This window comes from Cebidichthys violaceus, unplaced genomic scaffold (assembly GCF_023349555.1).
Source record: "Cebidichthys violaceus isolate CVI_PGR_0920_01 unplaced genomic scaffold, fCebVio1.0.p SCAF_16, whole genome shotgun sequence".
Lineage (NCBI taxonomy): Eukaryota > Metazoa > Chordata > Actinopteri > Perciformes > Stichaeidae > Cebidichthys > Cebidichthys violaceus.
Window position 1 is genome coordinate 7457326 of NW_027176329.1, and position 26636 is coordinate 7483961.

Below are 26636 nucleotides of genomic sequence, written 5' to 3' on the forward strand. Positions count from 1 at the left end.
CACTCCTCTACCCTCCACTCCTACCAATCCTGCTACCCACCCTCCTCCTTCCCTTTCTCTCCCTCTCGGTGTCTCCCCATCTTCCCCCTATCCTCCCTGCCTTTACCTCTTACTCACACCTGAGCAGTGGGTCTCTCCAATTCTCCTCAATACTCCTTTTCCATTAACTCTTCCAAGGAGATCATGAAGATTTACAATGCTGAGATTACAGAAAACCGCACTTGTTTCCAAGTAGTACTGCAAATGCATCTTTTATGAGGAGTATAAGAGTAAGAACACTTGCATTAAGCGTGTATCTTTGTGTACTCATCGCCACTCTATTCATGTGATGTGGTACAGTAGTCTCATTTAGCTATGATAATGCTACATCTCTTGGAAAATCCTGAACATTTTTCTTAGAAACTCTATTGGGAACTCATCAAAAAGGCACAATAGGGCTTTAACATCATTGCCTCAGAAAACAGCTAAAATCACCATTATTAAACTGATTCAAATGGAGGCTTGGTTGGTTAGCTTAAAACTAAAAGTTCAGGGGATGGACTTTGGCAATGCTTAAAACAGCAGCTAGCTGTTCAGTGAGGCTGTGCACAGCTGTCCTTTGAGCTAAATGCTAATGCCAGAATGCTAACGTCCTCACAATGACAATGCTAACAGGCTGATATTTAGCAGGTATAATGTTCATCATCATGATTCCCGGCTTAATTGATTTAGCAAATTGAGCTAATTAGCGTTTAACAAGCACTGCTGACGTTGGTGGGAATATCATTAGTTTTGCTGATATTTGGTTATAATCAAGGTACTGGACAAATTGAAAACTCCTTGGTTAAAGCTGCTATATTCAAAATTTTTATATTGACAGTGGATGATCAAATGTCTATGTGAAGGGATTCCCTCCACACACCCACCAGGTAAATATCATCCTGCCTATTGAGATCCTGTCAGCTCTATGGAGCGTTTCAGCTCATTGTTTTGGTTTTAACTCTCCCCTATCATCAAGCAGCTGTTTATAAAGAAACCCACTTGGATCGCGTTGCCTTATCCAGCACATAGAAAAGGTCAGCAAGTAGCTAGTGGTCTATTTAGCAGCCAAAAGGCCAGATGTTTGCCCAAGGATTTGGTGGAGAGGAAAACAGAGCTAAAAGGAGAGTGAATGTTGGACCTACATTTATTTTGCGGCCAGAAACTGAACTCCAAATGATCGCTAATATTGCTCCATGTTAGCTGGATGTCTATACATAAACTGTGCTGACTAAAGACTCATAGGAAGTTGGGCAAACCACTAAGTGAGATTTAGGAAAAGATCATGATTCATGTTAACTTGATTATTTAGGTGACTACCGCACGTGAGTCACGTGACTAATGACTCACGTGATTAATGACTTACGTAGGCTGTAAAAAGTTAAATGCTAAATAATGCTTGAAAATATTTCAAAATTCAGCAGTCCCACGCAGATACAGGCATAGGCATAGAACCACACTCGTACACCCTTGCAGACTGTGCCACTGCAGAAAACTCCCCATCTTTCTAATCTAGTGTTCCTGCTATTCAGTTGCCTGTTTTGCTGTCATGACACTAGGTGAATAATAGGCAATATGCTGAATCAATTCAGCAGACCCTTAAAGGTTTAACTTGACAGGCTCTGGCTTCAGTGGCCTGAAGACAAACCATACATCTCCTGTCAGTGTTTGACAACCTGGAGAGCTGACAGAGTGACTTAAAATGTAAAGTCATCATATCAAGTGCTGGCCTTATCCTCAGGTATTTTTGAAACACCATTTGAGTTTGGCACTGCTTGTTGAAGCAAAATACAGCTACAAAACATAGGCCTTATGCAAAGCAAAGTTCTAAATTAAAGCCAGTGGTAAGATACACTAATTCTTTAAAACCACATTGGCCCAGTCATAGATACACTATGACAGGCGTTGTTGGTAAACGCAAATCGGATAAAATTTTAATCACGAGGTCACCAAAAGGACATAACACCCTCTACTGTCTGCTGTGGAAAAAAAAATGTATTACACAAAACAAGGAAATACAAAATTAAATCTAAATCAAAATAAAAGCCCAAACTGTTCTTGACCCCCTGGTTATACTTGGAAATAGTGATTATTGTGCTGTGTCAAAAGCAACAAGTTTTTAAGTATCTAATTATACATCTAATCAAATCTATCACTCCAAGGGTCAGCCATTAAGCATCTTCAGCCAGAAAAACACCACTAAATAATTTCACCTGTATACTTTCTCATCATCTCCCTCGTCACTAACTAACCTTCAATTAATGCGACGAGGGATCCAAAGATGTTAATGCAATCCCGGGACGAGCCTCTCATACATTTTAGCAACCCTCATCTTTCAATTACAGTTGACAAGTGCAAGGTATTTGCATACTGTAACCTTGTAGTCTTGCTCCATCTAGGGCAGCGCTTGTTGTCTCTCTAAACACTGTCTGCATTTAAGCTGTATAATAACTTAAAATATGAGCTGCCATCCTGTGCTGCTTGAATCATCGCTATCGTCCTTCCACAGTCAAATCAGGCACTTTGACCATCCTTTCGAAATAATAGACTCAGCTGTGTATTTTAATTCTGATTAGTTGCTGGTGAGCGCTAATGACAGCGAGGAAACAGACTCGAGTAGACCCAATCATCTCAGCCAAACACTGTTAGCCTGGCAGGTAAAAGAAGCTGTGAGCAATCTTTTACAGCAGAGGCAGAGATCTCTTCACATATTGTTCTTGCTTTGATGCAGTAATTGCCTTATAAATGAGTTATGGAAATGCAGAAGGCACCCCCTCTCCTCCTAGCCAATGTGTGTGCGTATGTGTGTGTGTGTTTGTGTACTCATCCACACTGACTGGATCAAGGTCTCAGGTGCTGTTTGACTCACTGACCTTCTCCCTCGCATTTCTGGTTACCTGCTTAGGCAAGCACAAGCCATGAATCCCACTGTAACTATGAAAACAAGTTTGGGAGACGCATCTGAAAAATCTGGTCTATTTCCATGTCAACACAACCAGGACAGCAGTCTTATATGCCGACAAAACTGAACTGAAGAGGTATAACTCACTTGGTTAACTTGGGGCACTAAATGTTAAACTGACTTTTATAAAGCCAAAACCTCCTTCTACTCCAAATCCCATGATCCCTATAGTGCTGCTGAGGCAATGAGACCAGACATATCCGTAGGGTTGGTGTTCCCACTGCGGTCATTTTGGGAATTAAGTGGCTTGGTTTATAGTATGGCCTTGTGACCTCTCTCAATCAACTCCTCTTTCTCCCTCTCTCTCCTCTGTTTCCCCAAAGTAACAACCTCTGTCTTGTGTCTGATAGTGAAGGTCTCTCTATAGACACACAGCAGGATACACACACATAATATGTGTATAGGCTACACACGCGGAAATCTCAGAGGCTACAGAAAGTAAACAGGATTAACTGGCTATCCCTCGCTCCACTGTAAACTGCCTGTAATGGCAGCGCTGCTTCTAAATCCCTCCATCTCTTTCTCTCCCCTCCCTTCCTCCCTTTTCTATTAAACATGGAGGTTAATCCTCAACCCCCCTTGTCCCTAGCGCCATGGCCCAGGATAAGCTGTCAGAGCTGGGCTGCTGATACTCAGCAGTGCTCCAACAGCCACACAGCCTGGACAAAGCATAGTGCATGGAGTGTGTGTTTGAGTGTCTACATTTTTGTGCATGCACGCTTGTGTGTGCGAGGGTGTATAAAAGTGCAAACATCCATACTTGTCTGTGTTTGCATGTCTGGATGTGGTCTCTCCCTCGTCCTTTATAGAATCCAATGTCCGGTGGAATGAAAAACTGTGTTGGACCCTGAAGCAACAAAGTGCACTGAGCGCTGGCCACAACAGCTCTTGACTGAAAGCCACAGACACAAACAGACTGACCCATACCTTCCGGTCCTCAGCACTGGGTAATGGGGGGTTGAATGGTGAATCACTAATGACTAACACGCTCTTCACAGATATTACAAAAAAGTCAATTTGTGTTCTCTCCTAGCCCTCTTTCACCAAACACGGACGACCTGCTTGCTGTGAAAATGGCAAAAGTCAATACTGTTCAGTTGAAGGAGGAGTCACAGGAACCAGAAATAGCGGCTGGAATGGCCCATACAGAGCATAGGTCGCAGCCATCGTGTTTTTCCATATAATGGGAATTAATGTCTCCCCTAGTTCTGTAATAGGTTCCGGACCCCTGTGAAGTAATTCAAGCTTTGAGGGACAAAATAATGAATAACTGCAGTCATTCCCCTGAAGGCCATCACCTTATTCTGACCCTCTTTACACTCAATAAAAAAAGAAAGGCTATGGAATGTCCAGGGGAGGAGGCAAACAAAATAAAATAATAACTCCTACTATATGGTATTGAGATCCCTCGACTTACAAGCCAACTGAACATTGAAGGTTTATATCCAATATAAAACTATAGTCAGCACCTTTAGCAATGGCCTCTACAATTCAAAAGTGCAATCAGTGTCAGCCTCTCAGCTGTATTGCTGTCGACACAAGCAAGGTGCAACAAAATGATCTAAGTTTGTATAAAATGACAATCCAAGCAAAAGTTCAAGGAAGCGGTCACTATGATGACTCCATAAAGTGAGACCTGTTTAACTATTTGAAAACCTTGAACCAGTACTATATCCCTACTGTGGGACCTATTTGACATTGCTTAAGTACTTTCTGTTTCACGGGGGATTAATTACAATGCTCCCTTTTAAAAAAGGTATAACATTTTGAGTTGTTGCAAGTGCTCGTGACACAAAGTATATACCATTTGTTTTGGACTCAACACTTGAACATGAGAGATGAACGATGAAGAAGAAGCATGTATGTTTTGCACACTGACCACTCAAGTATTTGAGCGATCAAAGAGACAGGATGCTGTATGAAAATAACCATATGGAGAAAAAAACGGCCCCTATCATCACAAAAAGTTGGGAAGTTGGAGGAGCTACCGTATTTCTGCTGCCCTTGGTTTTAGAAGTAAATGTCCCAATACTTTTTTTATGTAAATGTTAATTCAGTCACAGTTGAGGACCTTTCATGGCATGAAAGTCTCAGAAAGAGAGATTGTTAAAATACATTTTTTGATAAAGCTGTACAAGCAAATACAAATAACCCAAGGTGAAGGTAACTATGACTCCTATAGTGCATATTTGGTTCAAAACATCCAATTTTAAGTCTTTCAATTCTTTCATATGTACCTTAACATTTGATGCAGAGTGTATGTTAAGGGCCAAGATAGTCTTAACAGTAAAGTAACAGCAAAGGGTAAAAGCACTGCCCCAGTGAATGCAATATGGATGCAATGTTTTACACTGAAAAGGTTACGAAGGAATAGATGTTCACATAAGCCATCAGCTTTGTCTCTTAATGCATCACTACTTAGAGCATCTCTGTCTCTCTTTTTCTCTCTCTCGCTCTTATTTTTCCCTGTCACAAGTCTGCCTTTTCTGTTTGGTTGAACATTTCCTTCCCAAAATCCATCATTCTTCACAAATCATTTTCCATTTCTCTGACACCTGGAGTAACCCTCCAGTGGTTACTGGGGATCTGCCTAGCTGGCTCCATTTTCATACCTAACCATTAAGCAAGAGCCATTCACAAAAATATCTCCCATAAATTCAAGAGTGTGCCAACAAATGTAGATAAACTCCATTACGCTCCCTCATTACCTCCGCCAAGGAGGTCATGTTTTTGGTTCAGTTTCGTTGTTTGTCAGCAGGATTACAGAAAGAGTGGTGGTCCGATTTTCATGAAACCTGGTTGAGGAGTGTATCAGCGGCCAAGGAAGAAAAAAAATCAGTTTGGAGTGGATCTGAATCACGGAGCAGATGCACTGATTCTTTTTCACTTTTGTTACAATTGCGAGATAGGGCATGGCCTTGCCGGAGGGCTACACTCTCCCAGTGCCCTCTAGTTATTTAACGCAATGACTATCCACATGGGCATTAGGTGCAAGCAAGCATAGAGACAAATTAACAGCCAAAGCTATGGGGAACATTTTGTGACCATAGCGGTTCAGGAGCTGTAGCATGAAGTGAGAAAAACAAGTGAAAGTGTTAACAAGTAGGGTGAAGGAAGGAGGAGGAGAGGGAAACTGATGGGAAGACATCAATGGAAAATATGGCTAAAAAGAAAAAAATGGAGCAAAAAAGTGTGTATAGATAATAAATTGGGTTAGGTCCGTACAGTTTTACAATTAATGAAGCAGGGTCTGTTGGACGAAGACGGTGGCTGTGATGAAGGTGAACTAAAAGCTGTCAGGTTTTTGGATGTCCATTAGCGCAACTACAGGAGAAGGGTCACTGTATCAGAACAGACATTACCCTGAACTGCTAAAAAGCCTTCTTTAATCATGTCAAACACACACGGCGAGCCACCTGAACTATTTATAGAAGCGCAGGATTTTTAGTACTGCAGGCACAATCAAACACAGACACAATAAAAATGTCTTTCTCTTGATGCCTCCTCTCTCTCTCCCATCGCATAGAAGTAGCTCGCTGAACAACCTGACCTTTACTTAAGTTTAAGCAAAAAAGAAAGTTGTAAAAATGTGGTGTGACTGCTGATCAACACACACATTAGACAAGCAAAGGCACACTGATCAAAACAGCCTCTTATACTGTGCCAGTGTTAAACATTGACGGCTCTGTTCAGTCTGCGCCCATTTAATTGGCAGCGGTGCAAGAAAAGATACTTGTTATGAAGTAAGACAGCCATATAAAGAGAATAAATGACAGCCTTAGCAGCCTGTTGTATCATACAGTAAAACCATCTCATCATCTTCCTGACCTGGCCCCTGGTAGTAGTTGCCTTGTTAGCCCCCAAGTCCCACAGAGTACATCAGGATATGCATAGGTGACTCACCGGGTCTTTAGCTTGCTGCGCTAACACGGCGTAGGTGGAAATCCTGCTGCACAGGCATTTGGTGTGGACAGTGGTTGACGCGAGCGTTTGGCAGCCTTCTGTGCCCCAGTTTTCTGCGCCAGCTTCCCTGGAGGTGGGGAGAATGGAGGGGGAGGAGGTGGTTGGGGAGGGGGTGGCAGAGGGACATAAACAGTGACTGTTAGACGCAAAAAAATCGGTCACGTGACATAACACGTCAATAGGAAGTTCCAACTCAAAGAAAGGGTGAAAGAGGGACAGAAAGTTTCAGAGGGTAGACCAACAAGTTCACCAAGTTCACCCATTCACTCTATAGGATTAATACGCAGTCCTCACCACTCATGCAAACTGACAGGCTCTTTTTTCCCCCCGCTGGCATAAGAAGGCAATGTCACTTCACTTGTTCTTGAGTTATCTCCTTGTTCAGCACCCTAAACACTTTCTTTCCCATCTTTGTTCTTACTCATCTTCATTTTGTTCCATCTCCCTTTTCTTGGAGGAATACGCTAAATAACTTGAGGCATGGAGGACGGATGAGAAGGGTTGCATCAGCTCACAGTAAACAAAGACCAGTACGGCTTAAGTGGTGGATGGGGATTATTCTGCACTAAATGGTCAATTGCTTTGACACATTACTGGGAAAGAGAGTGCCCGGAATCCCCCCCCCCCCCCCCCCCCCTTCCACTTCGATCTAACTGCTCTCAATACAAGGTTGAATGTGGCGGTCGATAAGATTCCACCTGAACAAATTACCATAGCAGATCACTCTACACATTAGCCTTATGTTTGATATACTTATATTCTAGCTATCAGAGACAGATGGAAACATTGTGGGAGAGCAGCTGAGGTGTCTTGATGGGGCAAAGAAAGCCAACTCCATGACTGAAGAGCAATCAGGCAGGAATACAATTCCTACAATGAGGAATGAGATCCTACATGAACACACTATTTTCTGCCAAAACAGTTTTGGAATTTTTAAATGAGAGATTTCTGGATTTCTTTTTCCCTTCTGGTTTGACGCCGGTGGGGCTCAGTAATGAAAAGGTAATGTCAATTACTACCATGTCAGGATTTAGCAACATTTTAATGAGAATCTGATGACATTTGGGGTTTGTTTGGCAAATGATTAACTGATTAAGAGTTAACGCTAATGAAAAACACCTAAAGATGTGTTTTTTTCTTACATTGATTGTTGAATATTTAATGCCAGTGAAATACTGAAGACATGTAGTAACTTTCAGGGGCTGCATAAATCACAAATACTTACTTACACACTTACTTAATAGTATAAAAAAAATGTTTTGGGAGGTTCCGATATTTTGAAAAAAAATCTTTTGTGTTGTTTCATACAGATTATATCGTATTGTTTTCCTTACAATAGAAAGACTTGTACAGCAGAAAAGATGAAATGGTATGTTATTTCAAACAGCACGGTGCACTTTTATTTCACCACCAATGCTTTAATGGAGAACCTAATCACCTCCTCTCAAGCTAATAGCAATGAGCACCCTCAACAGTAAACAGAGAAAATACAATTTTGTCTTGCCTATATATGGACTTCACCATATTACAAAATGCAAGGGCTTTGACTGGCAATATTGTATATCTGAGCACTGTTTACATCTCGAGGGAAGGCTTTAGTGACAGTTTTACTTCATAAGAAATGATAAGCTGGCTTGTTGCTTTTTGTATTTATGGTACCTTAAGGCACATTTTATGTTTTACTTTGCCTTTGGAGAAATAAGAGAAAGACAGATAGTTTAAAAGATTAAACTACAAAAAACAAAAAAAACCATTAAAAGATAAGATACCACTCTTCTATGTATAACCAATGAATAATACAAAAATAAATCCTTAAATTGCCCTGTTGTATGAGAACTCTCTTCCTTAACTTAGATGCATCCGACTGTATGTGAAATTGGAATATGGGGAGACACAACAAGTAAAATGATCACACATTATGGTTATTTGATGATTATCACTGAAGCAAATGTGATACAAAACACATAACACATAAAATAAAGTGATTAAGGATCTTTACTTTAGGAATATTGTTTCTTTTTTTCTACTATATTTTCATCTTACCAGCAGCTCGTGCACGTTGTATGCTGGGCACTTATTCCCTTCCTCATTTTCAATGAGTAATAATGCATTACTAACTCTTACAGCTTTTGTGGTTTTGTTTTGAAGGTTAGCCGCAAAACCAGAAGTATTATTTTGATATTACTTGCCATCTGTTCATCAAAAGTTAATTATATATCAAATTAACAAAAATGTAATTATTTCTGTATCTTGACTCTAAAAAATGATTGTCTTGTTGTGGTTTCTTCTACAGTCAATCATATTATGCAAACACATGGTTAACCACCCACCAAGGACAACATGTTAATCTCAGCACAGTACAATACATCACTCTAATACACTGCTGCTAAGACGGGCCACGCAAATATGATCAGTATGACGCTAAATGACAAGAATGTATCAACATTAATTCATCACCACAACAATTATTTCATAATGTCAGTAATGACTTGTGAGTACAATTCCCTGATGATCATCATCTGCACAGTGACACTTCAAAGACCGAAGATTGGAAAAGGAGTCTTCAGTTTGTCATGTAGCAACATGCTGCACGGCTTTGTGTGCTTCTGTGTGTGTCTCAGAACGAAAGAGACAGAGTAGAGTGAATGAGAGAATATGTGCACCTGTTACCTTTTATGAGGAAATCCTCCAAAGTGTGTACATTCTGTGAGGTATTTTTGGGTTACATTTACATTTCCTCTATAAAAAAAACATGTACATGTGGAATCCAGTGAAACAATGTTTCATCCGGCGTTGATGCATCCATGGATAGAAAACATGTGAGTTGTGTGCATGACCTCCCAAGAGATGTCAAGTAAAGTATATACAAATGGATTCGTTCACACCAGGAAAGCGTTGCCATATGTACTCTGACTACACGCCATGTGTAGTCAGAGTACATGTGCATGTCATGCATTAATGATTGTGTGTTACATGGGCAAATGTTGCATACCGAATTATGCATGTCAGTTGATGTATAGTATACTAGATGCACATGTGAAAGCATGCATGGCATTCATTTACTGACACAAACGGTCTAACTTCATGCAAGGACACACACATCCAATATTCCATGCCAGTCTGGTGGAAAAGAGGAAGTTGGGGTAATGAGAAACTGTCTGATAGCTCACAACAGGGGGCCGCTGAAGATAACACTCACGCAGAAATACACATTATCTGTGAACCCTTTGTTTTGGCTGCTGAATTTTAAGCTTAATTGAGCCTCAGATTTGATTGTTGGTATTATGCCTTTCAACAAAAAGCCAGCTTTGACTTTTACTCAGTTTTATTTCACCCGCAAAGTTGAAGCAAACCGTGATCTTTGTTATCGCATGTCCACTACAGCTATAGATAGACACTTCTGCTGTGGGCCCCGCTGGGCTCATAGAAGTATTACATCATCATATGGGCTGAGATGGCGAGGAAGAATTAAAAGTCTTTTGTTTTTCTTATGTCATTTCACTTGAATGACCCTTGAGTCGCTGTCGTCGACTCTTATCATGGAAAACAGGTACCAGATGTACAAATAGGTATACATATCAGTATAGTTGGTTTATAGGCTACGGATCCTAAATGTATGCTGCAAAGATATCAACAAACAAAAATGTTGAGATGGGTAAATATAAATAATGCACCCCAGTTTGCTAGCATTGCGATAATCAATGCATCTGTTGTTTGGTCTTGACTTTGACAATGAATGTTAGAGTTGGCTTCATTTTGACAGGTAGTTATCCATCAGTGCACGTGGAGAATACACAGTGCCATATAGACTCTACTCTGTGAGGCTGCACACAGCAGTGCTGTGACCTAAATGCTAATAGTCACATGTTAATATATACATAATGACATGCTGATGTTTAGCAGGTGTAATGTTTACCAAGTCCAGCATCTTAGTTAAGCAAATTAGCATGCAAATATGTGCTAATTAGCACCAAACCCAATGTACAGTTAGACCTGAAGGGACATCAGTTTTGCAGGTCTCTGGTTCTAAAACAAAGTATTAAACCTTCAAACTAATGATGATAAATAGGTAAGGGGTCAAGGATATTACAATTCACATGAATGTATGTGACATTTCGGTCTAAACAGTCACACTATTAGCATAGCTAAAAAAAAACAATGCCGTGTTTGTGACGAAACCAAGAGCATTTAAACATCATTTCAAAACAGTGCGCTAATACAGGGTTCCACAGTAACGTATTACAATGCTTTCCAATTTGTTCCTTTAACTGCTTGCATGATGTTGCAGCTGTTAAAAAAAAAAATAGGAAAAACTTTCTGAACAGCATGAATTGACCTTTTATGTCTCCTGAGAATAAATTGGCACCAACCCTTGACTGAAAGGGCAATGCTGTGAAAGCCAATTGCACCCCATTAAGAAACAACAACAAAAAAGGTTCAACATGCATTGAATTCTTATCATGATGCAGAGATTTGAGCTGGACGGACGTAAAGTCACTGCCTCCATCTGCTTAGTAAACTAAATAGTGACGTGTTGCCAATGCCTCTCATCCAAAGCAGCCTTGTATTCTTAACAGGCAAAGATGACATAAATAATTTAAGGGACAGAGAACACAGACATCATGCCTTATGATCCAGGAGATGATGGTGTAAGTGGGCAATGTTCAAGATCTTGTCACTGCAAAGCATTTGAAACAGTTTTACATGAAAAAATGCTGTTCTACACAGCTGTCATCGATGTAATAAGGATTAACATTATCAGTTAATTACAGCTGCTGGCATACACTGTCAAAACTGATTTACGAGATGACCGTAGCCAAATGAAATAGTTTAGTCGTTAAATTGCGGACCCTGTGTCCATTGCTCTGTTGTTTATTGCTCATTTCTGGCAAAATGTGCCATCAAACTTGTGTGTATTTGTGATCAGCTGACAAGCTAAGCTATTACAAAGGAGAAAAAAAACTAAAAATGTGGAAATGTTAAGGCAAACGGCAACAAATGCAATGAGGCAAAGAAAGCATGATGGATTATAAAAAAAAATTCACACAGATGGAAATCACACAACTTATCCTCATTACGAAGAAATACGTTCAAGTTAAATTGCTATGAAGTCTTTAGAAGATAGTAGAAACAGGTTTAATATTCAAAGCATGATATTGTAAAGTCATTGAGTAAATTAACATAGATACTGTATAGCCTGATGTTTTAATGTGCTTAGAAAAATAGAAAAATATTCACAACTTTGACTAGTCATTGTCTAAAACAGAGTGAGAGCTGGTGACACACATTGCAAACAGAGAGTTAATGAGTCATAGACAGAAGGTCGAGTGGTAGGGAGCAGGCTTGTTGTACCAAAGAGGGAGTCAAAGGATCACAAAGTTAAGAGGCCTCATGGGGTTAAAACTTGTCACTGTACGTCAGCAACGGAAATAGAATGACAACCTGCATGTTCGGTCAAGCATGTGCACGTTTTTTTCTCTATTCTTTTCTGCACAGATTAAGCAAGAATAGAAATTTTAAATAAATAAATGCTTAAACATCGTAATATTGCAGCACAGATGCAGTAATTTAAGTCCCCACTGGTACACCCACACAGGTGTTTTCCCACAATTTGCCTGATTAGACCTCTAGATTGTGCTTGATTGACATCTCCCTAATGTTGGAAAGCATTTTCATTATTAATGGTGTATGAAGTCTGGTTTATATATGTAATAAGACAATTCCATAGAAGACATTTTGTCATGTCTCAATAAAAGCCCAGGTGTTAATTATCAGATACATTATGGCTGAACTCCATTCAGTTGCTTCAGTTTCAGGCTCCTGTCGTGAATGCTGGCTCTATGGCACACTGTCATGACTTACTGGGAACTCAGACAGAAGAACAGAGCCATAGTTAATGCTATTAGAGACACCTGTGCCTTTCCTACTGTCAAAAGGTCTGCTGTGAAAAAAGGCGTATTGGCATCATGCCTTCAACCGGAGCAGAGGTACAATCAGCTAGAACTAAACCATTGAGTTATTTAGAAGTTACCTTAGTGGTGTTTGGGATGTGTCTTCTGTACATACAGTATGTTACGTTGTTTTCTTGTAACTTATTTTACGTAGGTATTTAAAGCCAACCACTTGTTTACCATAACTGTGCGCTGGGCTACCCAGACCATGTTGACCGGATATGTCTAAATTGTACTAAACTTTTTGTTTTTCAAATTTAATACCAGTGGAATTTAATCTTAATCATTTTTTACAGATTTTGATTGCACCGTTGCTTATCATTTTTGAACTCTGTGCCTGTGTGAATACATGCCAGGGCTTACTTTCCTGATTGAAGCCACAGGAAGAAATGAAGAAAAAAGTGTGGGAAAAAAAACTATTCCGGTTGATGGAATCTATTCCAGTAGACATTACATCCCCGACCGCCAGGGAGCCAGAATGCACATTCACCAGAGGCAGTGCACATTGCCCTTTTACTCTCAATACAGCTTGAAAGCACTGAAGCAAATCTTCACACGACACAAATCATCTGTACTTACTCAACCCTTCCTATCATCTATTATGCAGGACTGACCAGCCCACATTCACACAGTATTTGCCACAATGTGGTCCCGTGTTTGCATTTCAGTTCATGTATGTGAATGCACGAATATTTTTGACCCAGATATTTACTCTGTAGGAACTAAGCTTTTCTGTCTTACTCAAACTGATGTAAAGACGGGTCTTATAACCACAAGAACATGCTGTGAGATTATCTGACGCTCGCTGCTATTTTTATGTGCAAGACCGTACAGCTTACATTTTTAAATGTTGTCTGTTGTGGTTACTCAAACATGAAATATGTATTGATGTGAATCCCATGTGTTTTGGAATGATTAAGGGGTGAACGTCAATCAGACATCTCTCATCAGAATACATGCATGACATGCATGTTGTGATAACGAAGGGAGGAGACATCACAAGGCCAGAGATGTGTACGCTAAGCAATATTTAGATAGGATATTCAAGTAGTTCACAACACCACTAAATCTCCACAGCCATTAATTTCTAGCTCCCTTACTTTAAAATCGAGATTTGAATAGAGGCAAATGCAATGTCGTTGCTTCACCCTACTTGTCTTTTCTGTGGCTCATGTCACGTTAGACTGTCACACAAAACCCTTCTTCACGCTTCTTACGTGATTCTCGTGTGAGGATAATGCTTTGTCACTGACCTCCACCACCCCAATCTGCTTTCTGGCATGGCCATGGGCTAATTTATAAGCTTCTTTCCCGGGATTATCTTTCTTCCTGGTGTGCAAGCTAGCGAGCGAACAGGAAAAGCAAAGATACAGGTTCTTGGCCACAGCCATTAATGACCTACTGTCCTGACTGCCTGCGATCGCTGTAAACATGGACAGCAGCATGGCTCTAAAGGAAGGGTGAACATGCTGACAATGTATTATTTTATCCTAATTCCAAGACAGAGCCTTAAAAATATATATTTTGTTTGTATTGGCATTGCAACCTGACATTTTAAAATGTTACATCTCACAGAAAATGTGGTGGGCTTCTCTGAAACTGAGCATTTTGTCAGGGGCTCAAAGAGGACTCTTAAGGCCAAAAAGACAACTCTGAAACTACCAAAGCATTAACACAGTGCCCTCTCAGCCTACGTCCAGCTGCATGAGAGTAAAGAGGATAATGTGCAAGCCAACAAGATAAGCATAAGGCAAACACAGCACTTGACTTTATGTTATAAATAAGCTCTTGTAAGAGTGTATTTTGCAAAGCATAATCAGTTAGAGGACCTTTATACAACACCCTCAAAATGACCTAAAACAGATTTTAAGGGGGTCATCGATGGAACTTACCCAGTGGTTCTTAAACTGCCATGGTCCAGTAGCAGGCAATGTATTCCAACTGACAGCAGAGAGAAAGTCTTCTTTTTCCTCCACTTTTAATCTAAACTTCAAATACTAATCACTACAAACATCATCTTCGCCCAAGGGAAGTTTTAAAGACTATCCCTGGCTGTACGGTAAGACCCAGTGCACCATCCCACTCCCACGGGTCACATGGTGATGCAATCGATAAAATAATGCATGAAGTAAAAAATAAAAAAATAAAAAACGTAACCTAATATTCTTAATCTGCTTTACATAACCTTTTTTTAGGAGCAAGCCGCCCACACTTATCCATGATGTCCAGTGGTGTAAAAAAAAATCCTATCTAAAGTTCTGATTTGTACGTAACACCAGCTAGAACTGATCTCAACAAGAAACGTAAAGCTAAAAAAGCACCATCAATCCTGCTGTTCTCCACAAGAACCCAGGCATTCCGCACTGAGAACCGAAGCTACCATGTTAAAGCGCTCTCTAAGGACTGTTGTGATAGCTGGGGAAATGAGCTGAGAGCCTGTCCACGTCTGTAATGCCCAATGGAGGTAGAGCCCACATAAGCCCTACTGGCCGACTCCCTCTTGCCGAGCTGACTCTCTGTTTGACAGAGTCTTGATCCCTTCTGCTCTGTCAGATGGAAAAGTGGAGCAAGCCCGATCAGCCCTCCACCCCCCCACCCCCCCTTCCTCCTGATGGCTACACTGTTAAGTGTGTTAGTGTGTGTGTGTGTGTGTGTGTGTGTGTGTGTGTGTGTGTGTGTGTGTGCTTCTGTGCAAGTGTGTGACAACGGGGAGGGATGAGGAAATATGCGCAGGTGGAAATTGTTTAAGGTGGTAAATTAATACAAGTCATTTCAATCTTAGATGGGGAAAAAGAAAGGCCAACCAATACTATGACAGAGGTATACAAAGATAAAACAAATATTTTAGCACATCAGTTAGTCTTGTATAATGCACTTGTGATAGCCACTGCATTATCTGGTACATGCTGCCTCTATTTTTAGACTGAACTGTTTGCTGTCTCCTAAGGGATCACACTCTATATAGCATCCATCTATTTTCTATACCCAACTTGAAAAGTGCATTCAGTAGAGTAAAGATCTCCCCCAGGTGTGTCTGCAATGTCCACTGCTGTATGATGTTTGATTGAATGAACACAAACAATTCCCGCTATCTACACTATCATGCATATCAGATGCATTTTTCGCTCACACTTCTCACTCATTTCTATCTATGCAGCTGTCTGCTCCAGCTCCCTGCAGCTAAACTGCGGTTCACTGTGTAACGCTTTATGTTGACTGTTTATTGCTACCTCTGAACAGAAATAGTCAGTCCCGCTGTGTGTTTAGTTCTGTTAGCTGTTAGCTCTGTTAGCTAAACACACTAAAGAACTCCCACCTGCTGCCAGAAGCTAACAAGCTCTACTAACAACAAAACAGCCTCAGTTCAGTTTGTCATTTGTTAAGCTATAGTTTCTATACATACATACATACATACATACATACATGCATGGGTGCATGCAATTGTCTTACATACGTGTGCAATCAAGAGAGGAACAATTCCTAATTTGTTTGGAAACAATGGTCAAAACTGAAGCAGTTGCTTATCACTTGCGGCCCCTACGGTCAGGGTTAAGAGTTTTCATGACAATCAATAAAATATGTTGCCAATAAATAAATTGTTATCAAAAAGTTTGAATTCCTCCAACCACGAGAGGTCATACAGACACAAATAAAAATGTGAGATTAGCCGTGGACAGACACACACACACACACACACACACACACACACACACACACACGACCAAATACATAATCTCCTGGTGGATATAATAATCAACCTGTTAAGGTTCAAAGTGAGCTGAAGTATTATCAGAATGTTTTGGGTCTCCAAGAGCAGGGTAACTTTAGACTACAAGTATGAAACTGAAAAAAAAAAAAATCTGGTGGTGCGGAGTCAGAAAGAAGTGCGTTTACCAGACCTCTGTAGCTCGCTCCTCATGTCTGCTCGAGGCTAGCGGTTCGAGGCTACATTAGCTGCTACTAGCATAACACACACGGGAGACAAGTGTTAAGTATCCAAGAGTGACAAACAATACACTGTATGGGTGTATTGCATTCTCTTTATTCATTTCCTTGCTTGTATGTTACACAGCAGAGTAAGCAGTGGCATATAAATGGCCGTAACGCTGTCACACACTTGGCCTTTTTGTCAAATAAATGTGATAACATTTTGGCCAGATTTGTGTCCAGCTAGTGTTTGGCAGTGTGCAGAATATGCCTTGGACTTTTTACTTCATTAAAAGGTTGAGACCTGCCAGTGCCAAAGCTGATAGCGGTGCCAGATCAATCTGAGCCCAAAGCAAGCCTCAATCTACCGTGTCAGATTGAGGATGTTAGAGCTACTTGTGCTGCTCACCAGGCCATTAATACTCTATGGCAGTGATGGGCAGTGGGGGTAGGTGGGGTGCCTGGGTCTTTAACCACTGATCCCCGATCAAGCTGAAGACCACTGGGGATTAGAAATAGGATTAGGTGACCCTCAACCCTTCACAAGCTTACTGTCATCCATCCATCTAAAGTGTATATTGCATTCATCTCTAACTACTGGGTCATTTTTTTTAAAGCACACTTTAAATTAAGATTGCTCTTTGGCCTGCCTGTAATGCATTTGAGCTTTGTCATTCGTATGAGAGTATGTTGCTACTCTGCTTATTAGACAGTGAAAATATGATGCATTGCCATTTATATTTTAAAGTTGGCAGCAAAGAGGCAATTTTTTTCTGACTGAAAAGCAGCAGCTATCGAATCAGTGATACATCTGGAGTGGCACATATACAATCTAATGGAGCCAATCTGTAATGCATTGGACATAAAATACACAAGTGCTGCACTACACAGTCTAGTGTGAACGTCAGTGGGGCTTTAGCCAAATATCGCACACTGAGGCAGAGTGAGGGTCAAAGCACGGAGAAGCCAGAGGCAAGGTCAGCAAGCACATAGAAAAAAGAGGCGTTAGCGAAAGAAAGCGGAAAAATGAAGGAAAAAGACTTTGTTAAGATAACTCAGTGATGATTCAAGGTAGACAAAAAGGGATTTTCTCCAAACATTATCATAAATAGTGAACATCTCGCCTCTTTGCTTCCACTAACCTGATCTCCCAGTTCCCAACCTTGTAAAACTTTTATGAGAGCTAAACATAAGAGTGTCTATTCGAGTCGTCAAGGCAAATGAATGAGATTAGGTTGAGGAGACGGGCACAAGGGGGAAGACAGGAAGGGATGACGAGCGCAGCAATTTGGGTGGGCAGATGGTGCCGACATATGGGACTGTTAGGGGCAAAATAAATAAATAAAGACTCACACATAAATACTGAGATGAACTGTGAGTGCCACAAACTGTTGGCCAACTTAGCCAGCTGAGAGACACCGCAAATGGTAGAGAGCTACCACTGAAATCACTTGCAGATTTCTAAAAAGGCCACAACAGTATAGGCTTTAGAGATTTCTGCCTCTGAGCTCAAAGTAAGTATACATGCGTGCAATACAACAATTAAGGGGGGAGGATACACATACAGTATATGATTGTTTTGTTGAACGTGGGGGCATCTGTGTGCACTAAATATAGTCTGCATTTACAGGTTATAGATTGAAAGTTAATTCTGTCTCCGAGCTGAACTTTTCCCCCGCTGTCTGCTTCAGCTGCTGCCGTGTTTGCCCTTCCGCCACATTGCTATCTATACATTCGCCATCTCTTGTCTGCCTCCCGCTCAACCTCAAAGCCTGTGGCTCAGTTCGAGAGACAGCCAGGTTGAGAGAGGTGATATCCTCCAGCAAACAAACGGCTGCTTTGTACAACATGTTCTCTGCCCATATCAAGTGCGTGCTCCCCGCCTAGCACCAGTCAAGATCTGCTTCCCGGCACAGACAGGCGAGTTGAGGATTATTTAAAACACCAACACTGTACAGTCGTTGTGTATACATGCCACAGCAATGTCCGTTCCTGCCCTTGTATGCGCTTATGTACCCATGCTGTACATAAAGTAAATACATAAATGTATAGATGATAAATTCCATATGTGAGCACCAGATTTAATTGAAGCGCACCAGCTGGCTTCGCATCACAGCATCACACCCTCTCCGAACAGCATCTGTGCACCAAAACAGCATGTTGTTGTGACCTAAGGCTGTTTATTCTGAAGACGGTCAAGTCTCTGCATAGCTGAAATGTAAACAACCAATGGACATCATGTATATCCTTGTCAGCTTAGAAGAGCAGGAATAGCTGACAAGAGCTTTAAAAATAGACAGACTTTCTGCTCAATGATGCTCCTGGCTGGTTAAGACAGAATCACTACTATAGACAGACATAATCAGTTATTATAACTGGAGCATTCTTTTTTTGTTGCTTGCGTGTCAGTGTATGTCACATTAACTAGATCTTGGTAAGAGTGTGTGTTTGTGTGTCAAAGCCTCTAAGCATCTCTGTGCACTCCCCACCGTGCGTGTCTGCAAACATATTACCTTATCCCCGGCAAACACATTTGGATGTTTTCCACATTCCACCCAGTTTGAGTATATGTTTGGTTGATAGACATCGCCGCCATCTTGCCACTTTATATTCTGTTTGGCTGTCTGCCTTCGAACGTCTGTGAATTTAATTTGATTGCAGCTGTAATCTGCCGGGCTAGTTAATTGACTTTGCCGAGCTTTGTTCCTCTTCTACCCTGACGGAGAGGGGTAGTTTGATAAGTTATAAAATGTCCAACACACTCCTGTGAACCTGCGGCCCCATTGTGTGCTTCGGCCACTGGAGAGTACTCCTCTAGAACTGGATAACCCATAATGTAATCTCGAGGGGGAATCTGAGCTGACCAGAATTTTCAGTCATCCATCTTGTTGTCACAGTGGACAGGGAGGCCCACTGTGATGACAAATTCAAATCTTATATGAAAGCAATTTGCTCTGTCGAAGAGTCATCTGTCAAACCTGGCTTTTAAAAATGATGTGAGATTAATCTGAATCAGCAAATACAATTTGGAGGAAATGAATGCCACAGAATCAACCAAACAATGCAACACTTGGCAAATCAATCTCCACTTAATGTCAACTTACTCACTTATTTGGAGATGTGAACCATTTCAGACGGTCTTCATCCGCATACACTGTTTGCTCACTTATCATGGAGAAGTCTTAAAAGTGCTCAGAATAATAATACAGACAATACTGAGCAAAATTGATCTGCTGATGAAGACAATGTGACAGGCTCAAAAGCTCATCACATCATAATAAGTAAGTATGTAAATCTTGAGTGGAGGCCTAGCTAACCAAACTAACTTTTACATAAGTGCAAAGCGTTCACTGCCAACACAAAGGGTCGCCCACTGTCAAGATATTCAATTAACTGTCCGAACGATATCCTGTCCAGGTAACATTTTATGGTCATATTTAAGCAACTCAAAGCACTTGCCTATAATTACATATTGAAAAAGCAAATGCTGACTTGAAGCATGAGACAAGATGTGTTAGAACTTCATATTTAACCAAAGTCATGATCTTTTCTTAAGTGTGTGAGTGTCCTGAACCTAACCACGTGTGTGGTGCTTCATACAGTATACCGTCGCTCCAGTGCTGACCTTATCCACCATGACATCGTCAAAAAAAACAACTCACCAATGAAAGCCATCCATTTACTCCAAAATGAATGATATATTATTGTATTTTTAAGATACAGAGCTGCATTTGTTCAATAATTCTGTCATGGATAGAAGATATGAGCTATTCAAACATAATGGCCTTGTAGTGAAAGTGCAATGAGACCGTGGCCTGGTAGAGTACCAAACCCAGGCTTAATGGTCCTGAGCATGTTTGACTTTGTTATTGACAAAAAGAGTAATCACTATGTGGGTTAATGGTTAAAACAGCATGATCAATTGTGCTGGTTTACATTATGTAGTTCACTACATAATCCACATACATCAATGTCAAAGAGTCAGTGGCCTATATAGACAAATGAGAGAAAAACCATTCGGTTAACAAACAGGCTTCAGGGTCACTGGTGTCATAATACTGGATTGTTTAAATCAGTCAAATGTTTACAGTTCAGAATTACGAATTAAACATCTAACATAGTGTAAGTAAAGGTAAACATCAAAGAGGACCGCAACAAGGGATTTCCAAGGGAGCAGTTCCAAGTGATGTTACTTGTGAATTCTTAGCAACCCAGAGAGAATGGTGTTTGTTCTCATTGACTAGTTTAATTAACACAAACACAGGGAACTTCATTAGACTGTTTTCAGTTCATTAATGAAATTAATTTGAATGGGCACACAAGATAAACATCAAGGCACACACTGACAGACATGCTTTACTGCGCTGTACACTCTCACATGCACTCATCAGAATCATTGAGAGTAACTTACGGGTTGCCATAGTCCCAGACAACGCACTGTGGATCTGATGTACCCTGTAAAATACAGAAGGAGAGGGGGGGGGATAAGCGGTTATTGCCAGTCGAGAGGATGAGTGAGAGATGGAGGCAGAGCGAAGACAGAATAGCTCGTTGCCAGAGGAGAAAGAGTGATGCTGCATGGGCGATGGAGAGAGGTAAACAGACAATGAAAGAGACCGATTGAGATGGACGGTGGAGGGGGGGGGAGATGGAGAAAGAGTCATTGTCAGGGGACAGAGCAGCAAATAGCTGCTGCTGCAAAAAGAAAGGTTTGTGAAAAATGAATTGAAGGAATTGAGAGACAAAGAAGAGGGCATTTCATGTACAATATTACACAGTAAGTTGGGATCATAAACATAACATAACAACCAGCAGTGGAAAAGCATTTGAATTATTTACTTAAGTACAACCACAGTGAGAAGTAATAATGTAAAAGTAAACAACTATGAAGCAGTAAAATGTAGTGCAACACATACTTATTGTGAAGAACTGGAACTTTCAGAATGTGTTAAGATTCACCAGTCAAATAAAGTACTTAATACATTCTGTATCTCTAAACATCCTCATATATATTCTAAGAGGTGATACTTTTATTTAATGTGTTTTTTTAAAAACACATTAAATAAAGTCGCACAGCCCCTCACAGCAGTCTGAACGCTGGCGATTTGCTATCCAGCTCACTCTTAACCTATCTACTCGCTGGAGCCAAAAGTCAATGGTTTGGGTGTCGAGAGGCAGGTGAATCATCTGGTGATCAAAGATCAGTCACACGTGGTGGCGAAGGAAGACTCCCTATGACTCAATCAGTGAATCAATCACAGGATCAATATCTTTAACTGACTCATCACAACTTGTTCCACTGGTGATCCTCAGTGATCTCTGCATTGATTGCTTTTAAAGAATCGTCTGTGCCCTTTTAAACTGCACGCCTCATTTGGTAAGGATTGGATTGCAATTGGATTTAGTTGAACTTTGTTGGTTTCTGGTCTGGATCCAATATCCTGTTCTTACATTCATTCCTGAATCAAAAGCATTAAAAGTATAGCTAACCAATACCTTTTCTCTGTGCTTTACAGTAAGACTGATCTGAGTGATCTGTAATTAATTCAGGTACAATTGAGTTTCCATTCTTCCACTGGTGCAGAGGAAAATGGATCCCTCTCTGTACCAGTCTGTTGGTCCTTCCTGAGTCCTACATTAAGCCCTTTGCCTTTGAGCTCCCTCTTATGGTACAGGATATTATAGCAGTAATTCCACAGTCACACTGTTCTGTTCAGAAAAAAATGTCCCCTATGAGTAGAGAACAATTTGAATACATCACCTCTTCTTGAGTGAAGGTTAAAGTTAGTTTTTTCCCCATTATCAACAGCATTTTAAATAAGCAAAAAGGGAGAGAAGGAGGTGACGCACATTCAATTCTACACTACCAGGATATATTTCTCCAAAGGCAAGGTCACCCCTCCTTCCCTGAATAGTTCATGACTGATCTCCCATGAATCCGTGAATCCTGGGGTCTCTGCATGGCTGAAATTAAGAGGAAGGGATGATGCAAGGTTTATGTACACAGGATCAGAGGCTAGGCGACACAGATTGATGGATGACAGAGCTTTGTTCTGCCTCCCGCGCAGACCGCCGCCACCAACATTAGATGTCCCTGGGCGTGCATTAGCGTGGCGGGCTCTGTTAGCATTCAACTATCAATCAGCACGCATCATGCCCGACTGTATGCTGCAGCGGGAGTGACACCTGTGTACTCCCACAATGTCTGCCTCCTCTTAAGCGCCGATTCGTTGCACAATGACAGCGTCTGCTCAACTGATGCCCCTCAAAGGGAGTTACGTGTGTCTGATTCTAACAGCTGCATTTATGGACGGTAATAATGGCAAAAACCTTAACAGCTCTCCTTTTTTTTCTCAAGGAAGATTCATTTTCTTCAAGGTATTCACAAAGTGGTCTACCATTTGGCGGTAAATTGCTTAATGTATATTGGCTGTGAATACGGTCAGCTAATCAGATGAAATTAGATACTGCAACAGACCACACTGGTCTTAAAAGCCTTCTACTTTATACTAGGTATTATAGATTCAGAAAATAAAATGGAGTAATGTTGATTATGCTTTTTGACTGATGAAAGTAAACTAGATTAGAGTGAAATTACCCAAAAGACTTATGGCTGATGTTCTAAAACCAGAGCTGCCTTGCATAAATGAAAAGGCTAACTGAAGGACAGCTAGAGGGGGAGTGGGTCTACTGGTCTACTGTAAGGACATGGAGTTTTCATAGCCTCCTGCATACACACAACAGGGAAATATGTGAGGAGTCTGGAGCAGATGTCCTCTCAGTGAAGACATGACCGTGCAGAGACCCCTACAGAACACCCCCCTTCGAGAGCGAAGCCTGGGGCAGCTGTTGCCCCGGCACTGCTGCAGTAGGTGTTTCTACAACTGCCAAGGTCGACATCTACAGCACTGCAGCTGAAGACCATGACAGCAGACTCTGCTCTCCATTTCATTCTCTTGCCTTCACTGGTTCCCATTAACATTTTCTGCCTAATAAAGTTCAGGCCGGGCTGAGAAATGATTGACGTATCTTAACACTGCCTTTGAATAAAAATATTTGTGTGTGCACTTACAGTTGTTTCGCCGACTGTAACTTTGCAGTTTAGATGGTTATATCTTGAATGGAGATATCTTTAATGTTTTAAAGGGATAGTTATACATCTTTTTTTTGTCTCAGAGTTAGAAGAAATGACCGATACCTCTAATATCCTTCCATTAAATAAGAAACTACCGCCAGCAGCCTATTGTCTTAGCCTAGCATAAAGACTGAAAACAGGGGGAAAACATTAGGATAATGTGAGGATATACCTTTAGAGGTACTGTACACTGATTTTATAACCTCCATGCAGAGCCAGCTAGCCAACAGCCGGCTAGCTAGCTAGCTAGCTGGCTGTTTTACAATGTGTTCAGTCTTTATGCTAAGCTATGCTAACCGGCTGCTAGCTATGGCTTCATACTCAAATAGTATCGATCTACTCAAACAACTCTTGGCAAGAAACCAATGATGAAAAGCTGCTTCAATCACACAAGTGCAATACATAAATACAAACTATTTAGGTTATAAAAAACTATTTTTCTGGCATTTATTTTGCTTTTAGGAGTTGCTAAAACCCTAATTAACATCAAGCAATCATGGATATGAGCACTGGTTGCATTTCTAATTAAACCAAATTAATATTGTGCTAATCACTATTCCTCTGCAATATAATTTAATTTGTTATATGGAAGAGATATATCGCAATTTTCAAATGTAGTATTAATTAATTTTCTTCATCACTTAATTCAAATATTCTTCTTGAGGTTGGTTATGCTGTAGATTAACTTCTTCCTTGTATTTGTATTATATATACATATAATATTATAGCCTTTATTATAAATATATTATTCAGGTGCTCTATGGGAAATATTAGGATTGAGCATGTCTGGTACTTGACCCATACAAAGGCACTGAAAGTCAGGATATCTCAGCCTCTGCTGCATCAAATTTCACCATCTTTATTATCTCTTGTGAATCTCCAACATGTTGGCAAGTATAATTCTAAATAGTCGTAATGTCCCTTTAAGCACTTGTCTGACGTAAGCATATGTGCATCCCAGCCCAGTACTGTACTGTGTGAGACAAGTGTCTGTCCTCAGCGGGTGCCTCGGGTTATCAGTACAGAGCAGCATGCTTGGATCAGCATTAAGACATCATCCTCCAGACAGCGGGTGTGAAACCTGCAGTACCACTGCTTTGCCAAAAGTGTTAAAAAGCTGAATAATAGGGAGATAAAAGATAGAGGCATATAAAGGAAATGCCATAATTAAGTAATGAATCAGTGGTTTAAAGCAGGGAGATGGAGTGGCGGGGATAACGAATGAATACAAAGTCTTTATAATGAAACACTCTGCAATAATTTTGACCCTCAGGTCCTGGTTGACACAGCAAGAAACCGATTTCATTGGAAGATTTTACTGTGTGTGTTTCTGTCGTCTGGAGAGAACCATTAAATATTCAACATTATTTTCAAAACTGTGCCCACCTTTGCAGAGAAGAATGACTAATGAATCCTACATCTTATTGAGGTCGTGAAGAGTGCCTCTCATTAAACTTGCACTTAGTCCTTTTCACTGACGACACCACACAAGTCGTTTATAAGAACACACTCCACTGTAATATAAACTGAATAGGCACCAGGAGACGCTACGATATAAGGAAGTCAAAAAGGTCTGCATTTATTCAGGCAATTCAACCAGCACCATGGCACTTTATAGCATGCAGCACTTTCTCTTTATTCTGAACTCAGGAAACATGGGCCAGCTGGGAAGAAAGGAATCCTTTAAGGCCTTGGAAAATGTATTCTTTCGGCCAAGGTTGCTTAATATTAAGAATAAAATGAATTACAAACCAATTCTTTAGAAAGTCCCTTATATGGAATAACTTACTTTTTTGTTGGCTGCACTACTTTGATGTTAATGAGAAAATAAGTGTATTTTTATGGTGTTTGGGGAAGTTTAGAGGATGAAAGTGAAAAATCTCCACTCTCACATTCACTATCTTGAAATGATCTACTGTAGATCTTGAAGAGCCATGACCAGCCACTGTTTTGTATTGCTTGAAAACTCCTAAAACAGTGTGGCTCTTATGACTGGGGAAAATGAGAGATAAATTAAAAAAAGAGGAAAAAACTTACATTAAAAAGTGGCGACAGCTCCACCACCACCATGGGCTTGCTGGGTTGAGGTTCTGGCCGTATTGTCACTGTAAGGATCTTGGAGTTGATCAATGCAGGGGGGCTGCAAAGACACGCACAATCACATACCAAAGAGTGTTATTTTTTTAAGAACTGTACTGCTGTGCATTCAACTTTGGCTTGAACAGTTGCTCTGAAATTAAGTGACAAGAAAAGAAAATACTGCTGAGTTGCTTTCTCATGCTGTTTGTCAAACACACAAAGACATGCATACATCTAAAGATACTCAGACATACATACTCAGACAGACATACCAAGTAACCTGCTATGCTTTGATGTTTTTTGAGTGTTTGCAAAAATATATACATAAATAAAATAAAAATAAGTAAATACAAAAAACAGAGAAATAAAAGCCTAATGAGAAAGGGAGAAAGCCAGAGCTAGCGCCTGAGTAAAAATGGAACAATGGGCCTATTGAAATTCAGCAGAGCTACAGGGAGAAAAGGGTTTTAACAGATCCAGCTCATCCACAACCAAGAGCACTGACCTGAAAAAAAGGGCCCAGGGCCAGCACAAACACCATATCTCAGTGGCCTTTTGACAACCTACTGATCCCATATCTTCTATTTTTGCAAGTTCTATA

The 26636-nt window shown here is 40.6% G+C and overlaps 1 protein-coding gene across 6 annotated transcripts in view; it reads right to left on the reverse strand.

Annotated features, from left to right (window-relative positions):
• Nucleotides 1-26636, reverse strand: part of adgrb2 (adhesion G protein-coupled receptor B2) — a 191946-nt gene that overhangs the window by 45750 nt on the left and 119560 nt on the right. For all 6 annotated transcript variants that reach the window (XR_011102885.1, XM_068710972.1, XM_068710968.1 and 3 more), the window contains exons 15-17: nt 25994-26096; nt 21233-21276; nt 6884-7010 (exon numbers count right to left, since the gene is read on the reverse strand). Coding sequence is in view for 5 of the 6 variants with exons in the window: in XM_068710972.1 (XP_068567073.1) it covers nt 6884-7010; nt 21233-21276; nt 25994-26096 (274 nt within the window). In the remaining variant the exon portion in view is untranslated. The remainder of the gene's footprint in view (nt 1-6883; nt 7011-21232; nt 21277-25993; nt 26097-26636) is intronic.